This window comes from Condylostylus longicornis, unplaced genomic scaffold, assembly GCF_029603195.1.
Source record: "Condylostylus longicornis isolate FDR11 unplaced genomic scaffold, ASM2960319v2 ptg000077l, whole genome shotgun sequence".
In the NCBI taxonomy this organism is placed as follows: domain Eukaryota; kingdom Metazoa; phylum Arthropoda; class Insecta; order Diptera; family Dolichopodidae; genus Condylostylus; species Condylostylus longicornis.
Window position 1 is genome coordinate 70777 of NW_026578045.1, and position 12868 is coordinate 83644.

At 25.7% G+C, this 12868-nt stretch overlaps 1 protein-coding gene across 1 annotated transcript in view; it reads left to right on the forward strand.

Annotated features, from left to right (window-relative positions):
- Positions 1–436: 436 nt before the first annotated feature.
- LOC129612739 (uncharacterized) overlaps positions 437–12868 on the forward strand; it is a gene marked incomplete at its 5' end in the record, with an annotated part of 34622 nt that continues 22190 nt past the window's right edge. The window contains 5 exons of the mRNA XM_055526499.1: positions 437–612; positions 6700–6856; positions 7468–7595; positions 7811–7981; positions 10304–10425. Of these exons, the coding sequence (XP_055382474.1) occupies positions 437–612; positions 6700–6856; positions 7468–7595; positions 7811–7981; positions 10304–10425 (754 nt within the window). The remainder of the gene's footprint in view (positions 613–6699; positions 6857–7467; positions 7596–7810; positions 7982–10303; positions 10426–12868) is intronic.

Consider the following 12868-nt stretch of genomic DNA (forward strand, 5'->3'; position numbering starts at 1 on the left):
CAATAATGATAAAAGTTATGAATTTTTAATAAAAAATAATCAAAATACTTATTTAACTAGTAATAATAATAATAATGCTAATAATGATTATGTTAGTAATAATAACATCATTAATAAAAATTCAAGTAGAAAAAATCAAGGATCAAACTCTTATAAGAATAATAGCAACAATAGCAATAACACTAATAAAGATGACAATAATAATATTAAGAAAATATCAATTGACAACATCAACATCATGAATCATAAAAGTTCAACTATTAATATTGTCACAACCAACAATAATGATACTAAAACTTATAGTAATAAAAAAGAAATTTATAATAATAGTAGTGGTGATTGTTATAATAATGATGATAATCAACATAATCATTATTATTATGATGAAAAGATTAAAAATGAAGAAATAAATCAATATAAACAGGATAAAAAGGATATTTCATTTATTGAAAATTTCCTCTCTGAATTAAATATCAATATTAATACAGAACTAATATTAGCAAAACGATATCAAAAATCAATTATAGATGGTAACAATAATAATAATGATAATAATGAAAAAGGGGAAATCAATTCAAATCATATGGATTATTATCAACTTTTTGATGTGTGGTGAGTTTAAAAAAAATTTTTTTTAAATTATAATAATATAAAAATAAAATGTAAAACGTAAAGAACAAGAGAAATAAGTTCGCAAAAGAGCGAAGAGTGAGAAAACTTACAAAACAAAATTCTCTAACAGCTTTTAATTTGCCTGAGTTGATCTCAAAACTCTTTAATTTATTACAAATTATTACAATTAAGAAGTAAAAACGTTTCAGCTGGTATAAACCGATTGAATTATACCCTGCACCTTTCGTTATTGTGTAGCAATTACTGGAACCTGTGGAATCCTTCTATAGAAACTTCACGGACATGTCTGACCTATAATTGGACATCCGACTGCCAAGTTTCATGAATCTGACTTTATAATTTTTCCAAATATGTAAAATAAGCTTTTGAAGTTGTATGGCAAGTACCCGAACCTGTCAAGCAATTCCACTAAAATTTCACAAATATATCTAATCTATAATCGAACACACAACTGATCGGACGGACGGACGCACATGTCTAAATCGACACAGAATTTTACGCTGAGCAAGAATATATATATATGTACATATATGTCCATACCGCAGATGACTCCTTCAAGTAGTTACAAACTCCATAACAAAGTTAATATACCCTTCACGAAGTGCAGGGTATAAAAATTAAATTTTTTATATCACAGAAGAGAGAAAATTTTAACTTTTAAGCTATGATCTCAATTATTATTGTTTCCATGAGCCATTTTTCTTTAATGATTAGAATTTAGATCAGAATTTAGATTTATATTCAAACAGTTCATTTCGCCCAAAATCAAAATTTAATCATTAATATAATCATTAATTGCTAATCAAAATTTTATTCTAGTTTCACACTATTATGTATATCTAGCCGCCGATTTCTACAAAGAAAAAAGTAGTCACTATAGTGTTAATAAAGTACACTACATTGGAATCCAATTTATTAATTTATCGCGTTCATATCAATTTAAGCTAATATTCCAAGAGCATCAACTCAATTGATGAGTGATTTCAGTAATTCGGAACTACATTCCGTACAGCAGTGCATTATTATGAGCTTGTTGAAGAATGTGCTTGATGAGAAATGTCCTCTAAGTATTGAATAAGACAATAAGACATTCTGGTCATGCGATTTAACCAGTCAAGGCTATTTTCTCCAAAAAAGTTCCCACATTTATTTCATTATGCTTTAAAAAAATACAAAACACTATGATCTTGCATTCGTTTCCTTAAATTCTCTTTAAATTTTCTCCCATCACACTATTTTAAATTTTTTTTCTAAATATTTCCCATAATATTTTTTCTTTTTGTTCTTTTTTTTTATTTTATGGTTTTTTGTACATGTTATGGATTTTGAAATTGGTATTAAAAGTTTTTTAAGCGAAAAATCAAACTTTAAACTGAAAGACAATCTGGGAAATCCACACAAAAGTATTATTAAACTTTCTCTAAGCAAAATCTCAAAAAGAAAAATGAAAACAAAAGAAAAAAATATTTATTTTTTTTTCCATTTTTCTCTCTTTCTATCTTACACACATTTTATATATAAGTTTAAAATTTTATTGACAATTCAAGTAATATATCGACTTAAAAATGAAAAAGAAGAAGAAGAAGAAAACAAAGGACAATATAAGAGAAAGTCAAATATCCTTCGACTTAAACTTTTTCATTTGTTTCACATTTTCTTTTATTGTTTTATATAAATCGAGAAAATTTTCATTGAACATTGAACATTAAATTATGGTATATTTGCCCCATATATATTATAATATGGTTATTATTTTGAAATGAGGTCAGAAAAATATTAAATTTATATTTAATAAAAATTATTTTTTTTATTTAAGATCCGATTCATGGAGCTCACTTAATATATTCTTAAATTAAAATGCGTATACCATAAATATAATTTTTCCTTTCCTCGTCAATTTAATAATTACACGATTTTCATAATTTTTCAGACTAGTTGTTGTCTAAATCTTCTATATTATTAAAGTTCTCTTATTGCATACTTATAGGAGAAGAATATAAATTAAAGAAACATTACCATTCAAGGGCGAATCAGATCGATTATAAATTTAAGACACGAAATTATAAGTTCTCACGGAAAAAGTGTTGCATATTAACTTTTATTTTATATTACTTTTTTTATTTAACCTTATAATTTCGATGAAATCAGATTATTGCAGAAAATTAGAACATTTGCTAGTTTAAGAGGCAATAATTCGAAAAAGGAGTAAAATTATAAAAACATTCATTTGCAACACAGTTAACTGTCATGAAAAGAATCAAAATTGCAAAAGTTAACTCTCAATTGACTACTCTATTTTACATCTACTATGACAAAACGAGGAGTTTCTACTCTCCGGATTAAGAAAAAAAAGCCAAGGACATAATACCTTACAGTGGTTTCAATTAAAACACAATAAATTGTTAAAAGAGGCGTTAAAACATTTAAAATTTTAAGTGTGGGAGATAGACATTTCTTTACAGAGGGATAGGTTTTCTTACATATCCAGTTCAGCAAACAAACGAACAGACAGATAAGTTGAAACTTTATAAAATAGATAGTTCAAAATTTAATACAATATAGGTAGTTGCAATGCACATACGACATAAACTGGGTTAAACCTCACAAATTCACTAAAAACAATAATTTGCAGTTTAAGAATCAATACTACACAGGCACAACATAATAACAAATTCCTTTGAATTCCTTTACTCTAAACAACTTTGATTTCAAACCTTCCTTTTTATTATAAGTCCTTAGATAGTTATCCTTAGATATTTATCCCAACAGTCTTACAAATCTTAAACTTTACTTGTACTATGTTACTTTGAAAAACTTCAAAAATAAACCTAGTAAACTTAATCATGTCATCCTCATTTGTATTTATTTGTTAATAATTTCTTTGGAACTATTAAAACACTGGAGAATACTATAAGGTTCGCTATATAATGAAGTTCATACTAAGAAAACATATTTAAAAATAAGAAATTCAAGTTGTAATTTTTAAAGATTTCAAATAAAACTTTAAAAAATCATAATTTTTTCGTTAGATTTCTACAATTTATAAAAATAAAACAAAAATATTTTGCTGATCTTTAAAATTTGTACAAGAACTTTTCGGTTACTTCTTCCTTCTTTTTTATGAACAAAAGTATTAAATAATGACAAAAATTCATAAAGTTTAAAAAGAAAAAATAAAGTTTTTTTTACATTTTCTATCAGTTTCGTAGTCTTTCTTCCGAAAATTCCAAAACTTTTAAAACTTTTATTGAACTAGATTATTAAAAAAATTTTTTTCTTTTTTAAATTTTTAAATATATTTTACATTAAACATATTTCGAAAATAAATTTCGTATAGGGAAAATAGGAACATTTATTAAAAAGAGTTCAATCTAGAATCGTTTTTATGATAGAAGCATAACTAGCAAAGTTGAGCCTTCTCTCTATCTTTAGGGGTACAATGTCGCCACAGGCCGATTTGCATTTAGATAAAACTAGTTCAGACCAAAAATTTCGAACAAGTCGTAATGGGAAGCCGATCTCAGTATATTTCTCAATACATTAAAAAATCATAAAATAGGTTAAATTAAAGTTAAATCGAGCACCCGCTCAAAGGCCAGTTTCCTAATAAACTAAAGCACGGTGTAAGGCACAGAAGACCGCAACGCTGCCGCCTTGAGTGCAATTCCTCCACAATTTCACTTCTCTTGCGAGCGAGAGCAACATACTTTCCCAGAGAGTGTACTGAGGTATTTTAAGTAAATTAAGTTTAAAATTTAATTCCTAAACTGTTGTTACTTTTAAAAGAAAACTCCCTTTTATTCGGAATAAAATACTTTTTGATTTTGCTAATATATTTCGTGCGCTACATACGGACTTTATCAAAGCCGATTTTCTTCTAAAAAAGATCAATTAATTTTATGAACTTGGGACACGATAATTCTGGGGGAACAAGATTAAAGACTGCATCTTTTTTTTTAAACCAGACATACTAGATCTATATAGTTAGCTTTTATTATACGAGGCATCAAAACAAAATCATCATTCAAGCTCACTTTGAATTCTCTTCTCTGCAGACATGTAAATAAATTAACCAAGACATATTCGCAAACTAAAGAATTCACAAATAAATAATACAAACTAAACAATTAAAACAGAGAATTTGAACTCGAAATAATAAAACTAAGAATTCCAAAATCGACCTTCTGTGGTTTGGGACAGACAGTTTCTATTCCAAACGATAGAATTTTATAAAATGTATATTATAGGTAGGTTAGTTTTGTTGTAACTAATTTTGTTGTAGCACATAATCCATAGCTACTCCATAGCAAAGCTCCTTTAGTAGTCAAACAAATTTGTTTTTATATTAAAATAGTATTTATTTAAAAAATATTTTAGTACAAAATGTCAAGCTACATACACATCTGGGTAGAAAATTTTGCTTATAAATAAAATTTGTGCTTATAAATGAACTTATAAAAGATATCGGATAGAAGCAACGGAAATCTTATAATTTTCCAAATGCCTATAAGCTGGTGTACAGCCGGACCTTAATTTACAACATAAAATTTATTCATAAACAATATACAAAATATAATAGTTACATAATCTAAAGAAAAAAATTCGAAAACATGCATGTACTATAAAACTTTTTAAATTTTTTTTTATCCCTTTCTTAAAATATTCTTCGAAAACCCCAGGAAAAAATAAGAGTTATTTTTAAACATAAGTTTTCTAATATCAAAAAGATTTGAATTTCTTTTTATTCTTTATTTTAAACTTTATTCCTTTTAAATTTAATACATATTTTTTTTTTCGGAAAATCACGTTTATCAAATAAACTTTTAGATTTTATTGTACAGTATGCATGTAACACAAAATATGAGGGGGAAGGGATAAGATCTAAGGACAAAATATAAGGTAGAAAATTGAGAATAAAATAAATAAAGAGAATTTTTAAATTTTTTCCTTTAAATTATGAAAAATAAATAAAAGTCTTAAAATTTTATTACAAAATATGTTACCTATTTTACGTATAATATTTATTTAGAAAATCTAGATTATATAGTACCCCTAAAAAGTAATCACACCTATTTAAATTTGAATTAATCGAAGCAAATGATTCGATATTCCGAAACAAATAACAACAAAAGACTGTTAATAAGAAATATTAGAAGGAATTGTCCTTCCCCTTTGCCAATGTTCGGCGCTGGCAAGAAACGGGGCGGAGATTCCTAAGATCTTTTTTCTTTTGACAGACCGGTTGAATGTAAATGTCAGAGGCCTTAGCCGGTTTTTGGAAAGTTCGAGTTGGTGTTTTTATAAGGTTGCGGGATTTTGTGAATTCAGCGGTATCACAAGGTGCTCATCTGGTATCTAGCATATGGGCGTCAACATAACCTAACCTATTATTATTAAACTTCTTTAAAATATAACAGTTCAGTTAATGGTGCATAAATAAATGAAATTAAAACCTTAATTCAAATCACCTTTATTCGTTTTATTATTATAAAATATTCTCCTAAATATATGCAAAAAGCATATAAAAGTTTTAAGGTATGATAAATATTTACTAATAATTTTAAATTTTACTTATTTATTTTTCTTTTTTTGCAATAAAAACTATTTCCGTTTTACATATTACATTTAGACCCAAAACAGAATCCTTTCACATTCATATTTAGCAAATTTCATATTTAGATGACAATAAAAATAAAATCCTTATTTTTTTTTTTTAATAAATGGGGTTTTTATTATTCTCATTTTTCTCTAAAATCTAATGCTGTGTAAAATTTAAATGGAAATATTATTGTGAATCCTTAAAAATAAATAATATTTAAAATATAATTCAATTTTTTTTTTTAATTCACAATAGCTACATGGAAAAATATTTACCGCAAAATTCCTATAATCTTCTCTATTTAATTTTTTTTTTAAATTTATAATAAAAATTACAGGTGTATAAGTGTTATATATGCAAAGTCTAATCTTTTTTATTTGTATAACATTATAATAGGGTATTATACATAAATAATTATTATTTGGTTAACATTCAAAACTGATGAAGCTTTTCTTAAATATATACAGGAATCCCGGACATTTTTATGGTGGTAAATTAAATATTACAAAAATTGGAATATTTTCAAATGATCATGGTTTAATTTTGAAAAAATGGTATAGAAGTCAAAGTACAGTTATACGTCGAATGAATATGCAAAATGTACCAATTCGTTGTATGATTGTGGTAAGTATACATATAAGTATTTATTGTAATTGTATATACGAATATTATTAAAGTAACTGTAAGGTTGAAGTGCTGTAAACATTGTATTCATCGAAAAGAGTGGTCAAGGTTGAAAGTCTACTGTATTATCTATGCGCGGAACAGGCTAAAACAGCAGAGCATTTGAGGTCAGGCTGCTTTAGACGAGGTTTTGTTATCCCTTCTTAGGTTTGACGATTCCCAGCGAACGGAATACTGACATTCGTATAACAGATATTAAAAAATTTATATTAGCTTACATATAAGGGAAGGTACCATATAACCCGTGAAATTTTGAAAATCTTTAAAGGCATTTTCTAGCTTAACAAAAAATGACACAGGGGTTTAATATATAAGGGGTTTTTATACGATATTTTAAAAAAAATTTCAATAAAAGCAGTGTCGTACCACAAATACGAAAAATCACTTTCATCTATGCAAAATTACAAAGATAACCATGAGATGTTTCCCCAAAATTTCAGTGGAATCGACTGAGTAGAATTGTAATACCTAAAAAACCTACACCATAATTTTAATAATATAATATATTAACATACATGTTATTAATTTAACTTCTTTATAATATTTTGCAGACAACAAAAAATGTTGAAAATCAATCACTAGTTCAATATTTGGAAAATCGTACAAATGCTCATTTAGATTCAATGCATCATTTTAGTTTTGCATTGCTATCACACGTGAGTGACATATTTAATTTTAAGTAAGTACAAATATCTATTATTTATATATATACTTATACTTACATAACACTATATATAAGAGCCTAATTTCCAGGACTAAATAGTAAAAATATTCCTCAACCTTCTTGTACACGCAATTTACTACAAATGTAACCTACTCCTATTATACGTTATAAACTCAAATATCCTTTAAATATATTCAATTATCCTTTAAAAAAATTACCCTAAATTTCAGACTGAATTTAACTACAACAAATTCATGGGGTTATTTAATAAATGGTACATATGATGGTATGATTGGTGCTTTAATTCGAAATGAAACTGATATTGGTGGCTCACCAATATTTTATCGTTTAGAACGTGCAAAAGTTATTCATTATACTTTACATAAAACTTGGATATCAAGGTATGTATTGCGTTTTACACATACCCTAGCTACACTTAATTTTTTTATATTATACACTTAGTAAGGCCTTTAATGTATTCTCTAGAAAATTAATTATCTGAATTCTCTACTCTATAGCTATCAAGGAATATGTACACTTGTAATTTTTTATATCAATATAAAAGCAACGTTGACAGTAATGGCGGGAATCCTAATAATAATTTTTTCAGATGATAAATTGAGTGAATTCTCAACCTATAAAATAGTACCCCAAATTTTAACACCGAACCCAATATAAAAAAAAATTTTGAGCACATTTATAAAATGTCTAAAGAATTTTTTTTTTTTCAGCCTAAATATAGGCAATAAAAATAAAATATTTTATAATATATTTTCGCTATTGAATTTTCTAACGTGTTAAATTTACATATAACCTATTTTATCGGTAAAATTAATGAATTTTTAAAACAAACTAATTTAAAATGTATTGCATGTCACCCGTTTCATCTTAGTTTCTTGTCATAAATTCAATTTAATTTTCATAATATTATCAATCAAAATTCCTTGATCAATATTTCTTCAAATTTCATTTTATTTTTTATTATACACGCCTGACACCATAATATTCCAAATATAAAACTCATAAAATAAAATGGTAAATGAACAAAAAAATAACATAAAAAAATACTACAGACGCATTTGAAAATTGAAAGGATATTAAAAGAAGGGTTTTAAGATCAAGACATCTCACAATATATTTGCTTAGTCTATGTGTAGTACATGCAATTGTTTTTCATCTTCAATTACAACCAGCAATAAGAACAGCATTAAGAGTATGTACAATGTATACAAGGTTTAATAAAAAAAAAATAAAAATATTTATATTAAAGAGACAATAACATTAGATAGAACGTTTTTGAAATTATTTGAACATTTGATTGATTGAATAAATATGATGGACGGTTACCTTTATTGCAAAACGAGCACAGATGCTAAACTCTGACAATTTAAAAAAAAAACTATTACGTTAAGTGGAAAATATAAAAAATTGTCAACATAAAAATAAAATGAATAGATAAATTATCATAAATTCTATCAAAAATATTGTTTGCATGTATGCAAGTTCCATTTATATAGCGGAATACAATATGAGAGAAAATTAATAAAGGGTGCACCAGTAGAAACAGAAGAGATATTGTCATATTTATTCAATTATTCAATACTGTACTAATGTTGTTATATATCTGCGACACGGATGAACTATATTGAGGTTCTTTGAGTCACCAAATATGGTTACAGGGTTTAGACACTAGACATCAATTTCTTAATTAAATTCAAATAAATTTGCTAATATTTAATTATGGAATTATTCATTATAATTAATTTTTCTGGGGCCGTTTGAATAATGCCGATATAAGAATTTGAAAAAATTTACGAATAGGTGGAAAATTTTTTAAATATCTGCATATGCGGATATTATATCAAATGCATTCACCCCTTTAAGTGTATAAAGCATCCAGATTACCTCTCTACCAAACACTGTTATTCGTCAATACTCTAATTTGTGTCCGTGTTTTGTCAATATCTGAGGTATTTCTGCACCCTACCATTTACCTATGGGTTCCATTCGACTGTTTTGTGGCGTTGTGCATGCACCGATTCCTTTCAATAATCAATGATTGCCCCTATATATGTAGGTCATTATTGCTAATTCTTCTATCCTTGGAAATTTTGCATATGATTCTTAGGCATATATTGATGAATACCTGAGCTTTATTAATGTTTTTCAGATTTACCCGGCAGATTTCGGTACAATACTTTATAAGACTTGTAATATAACTAACAAATTGTCTCTACTAGACCATCCTGTTTTATGCACTTTTTTTAATTTAACGTTTCCTCTAATATATGTAACTTAGTAATACTGTAAAGAACATATAGTAATTTTTTAATTTATGTAAGTGTTTTCAAGCATTATTCACCTTCAACATTTTTAAATAAGATGTCCACCATATGAAAATTATTAATCAATTATATTCACAATATGCATTAGTGAATGAATAAAAATAGTGGGTCATATTTCATAGTTTTACGCATATTTAAAATTTTAAATTATATTGAAAATAGTTTCTTCTTCATTTCCACTTCAATAAATCGGATAATATACGAAATCAATTAATTAGAATTGGAATGTTTTTTAAATTACAAATGCATTTTTTGCTTCATTTAGTCAAAATACTCTCTTTAATGACTTCGATCCCTCACTAATTTACCCATAGTTAAATTTGTAATTTAATAATATTTTTTTGAATTTAATCAATATTATTTTTTTCCATTTTATAGAAATTGTTTCATATTTCGCCACCCGAAAACTTCAAATTTAAAGGGAATTGTTTTTTTACAACCATTCGAAAAAAATGTTTGGATATCAATTAGTTTATGCTGTTTAATAATAATTTTAATTGGATGGTTTTTAAATTTAAATGAGGAAAATTTAAGAAAAAGGAAAAAATTTAATAAAATTATTAAAAGAGCGGTTCCAGGTTTGTATATTTTTTTCCTTTTTTCATTTTATGCTGTAAAATATTGAATATTAGAACGAAACCTTGTTGAATATTAAAAAACATAGGTAGTTTTGAGTAATTCAATTGAAATACACACAAAAAAAAAACTTAGTAATAATTACCAAAAACTGAGTATAAACTACTATTTTTCATGGTACTTTTGTGCTAACAAGTAAATTTGGTAAAAACGACAAATCTTTTACCAAATATTTTGGTAAAAGTCTTAAAATTTAAAATTGACACTTATACTAATAAAAATGGTAGGAATGACGAGCATTCATGGTAAAAGTGACAAAAACAAATGGTAATAATTACCAATATACTTTGGTAAAAATAAAAAATGGCATTGGTAAATTTTACAAGTACATATGGTAACAATAACAAATGAGAAGGGTAATTATTACCAATACGCTTTGGTAAAAATAAGAAATGGTACTAGTAAGTTTCACAAATATATATAGTAATAATAAAACTGGAAATTTTAATTATTACCAAACGTACAAGTAAAAGTGATATGGCAAGAATCGTCTTTTTATTTGAGTTTTCTTTTCATTTACCAATTCATTTAATATTAACTGAGATGATACTTATGGAATCTGAAATTACTTAAAAAAAACTTGTTAATAAATTGTTTTTCTATTTTAAATTTTTATTTAAACATTTAATTCACTTCAATTTTTTTTATTGTTAATTATATAAAGTTAATATCAAAAGGAAACATTTTAGTGTTTAAAAAATAACGTTTTAAATAAACTATACAAAAAAAAAGTTTAGAAAATTTTAACAAAAATCATAGCAGATACACAATGCTAAAATATTACTTTTCAGTAATACTACTTTGATTTATTTCATCAATTAGAATATTAACTGATGAATGATTAGTGTTGTTACATATTCCATAAAAAAAATTGGCGACGAAGCTCCAAAATAAATTGGCTTGAATTGGAAATTTTAAATTAAAAATGTAAAAAATTTTAAAACATGTATCTACTGCTTTTGCTATGGAATACATTTTGTATCTTATTCCATCGAAGTAAACTAATATTGCCTCTGGATTAGAGATACAACCTTGAACAAGCAGCAGAGGTTGAATAGAATCTTGAGATTGAATTTTTTCTTGAATTAAATCTTCAACGTTTTGAGCTGTCCTTCCTATAATTACGAAGGCATTTTGTGAGTCTCGAATGGTAAATTTTTTTTCCCTTTATCCACAGTTGTCCACAGGGTCTGACAATATTATGCAGTAAATACATCGTTGTGAGTGTTATACCATCTAAAATAGAAATATTGTAAATATTTTGTTAATCAATTTAAAAAATTTGAATACTACGCTTTAAGGTGTAATTTATTGTATTAGAGTAAAGTTTAAATTTTATGTCATGTAATTAAATCTTACTTTCAGAAAAATTTTCGTAATTTTGCAGAACTTCGATTAGTTCCTTTGAATTTTCGTCTTTTATTCTCTCTGTGAATATTTCTCTCATTTTCAAATGGAAACTTGAAATATCTTGCAGTGCATTTTTTGCATTGGGAAACAAGTTTAAAAAATCAATATCAAACTGCAATATTTGAAATTATACAATCACATAACGTATCTAATATTAAATAATAAATATTGTTATATATGATTCCTTACCAGTTTATATCCCAATGGATCTTTGTACTGTAACCATTCTTTCAAAATGTCATTAGTTGAGGTCATGGCGGATATTTGTGTCAACCTATAATTGCTAGTTTTTTTCCAGATTTCTTCAAGCTCTGTGTGAGTCAATGATGGACCTTTTAAAATTTTTAAATATTGATTTAAATATACATTTATAATCACTATTTTTATTTAAGTAATGGAAAGTTTTTAAATGACGCAAAAAAATTACTAAATTATCGAAATTCTTCCTACATTTAAAACATTCTATAGTAAACATTTTAAATACTTTAGATTACGTACAACACATTAAAATTTTTAAACTAAATCTGAGCACAAATATTAACACGGTTTTTTTAAGTTAAATACAGTCCCTAAAATTATATTTAATTGATACCACCACCAAATATATTCAAACATTTATTTGTTGTCAAACTGTAATTTTCTTCTCAAATTTTATTTGTAGACTTATTGGTAAATAAATAATTAATTTCACTTTGTTTTATTTTTTTTAATTTTATTATAACTAAAAATTTTTTAATTTTATTGTAGTTAAAACTTTTATAATTAAGTTATAAAACACTTCTTTCTCTTTGACGAACGAACAACGAAATGACGTGATACAACAAGCCGTTACATTACCAAAAGTTATTAGGAATTTGTTTTGTAATACTTACCAAGCTTTTGTAAAATCTACTTAAA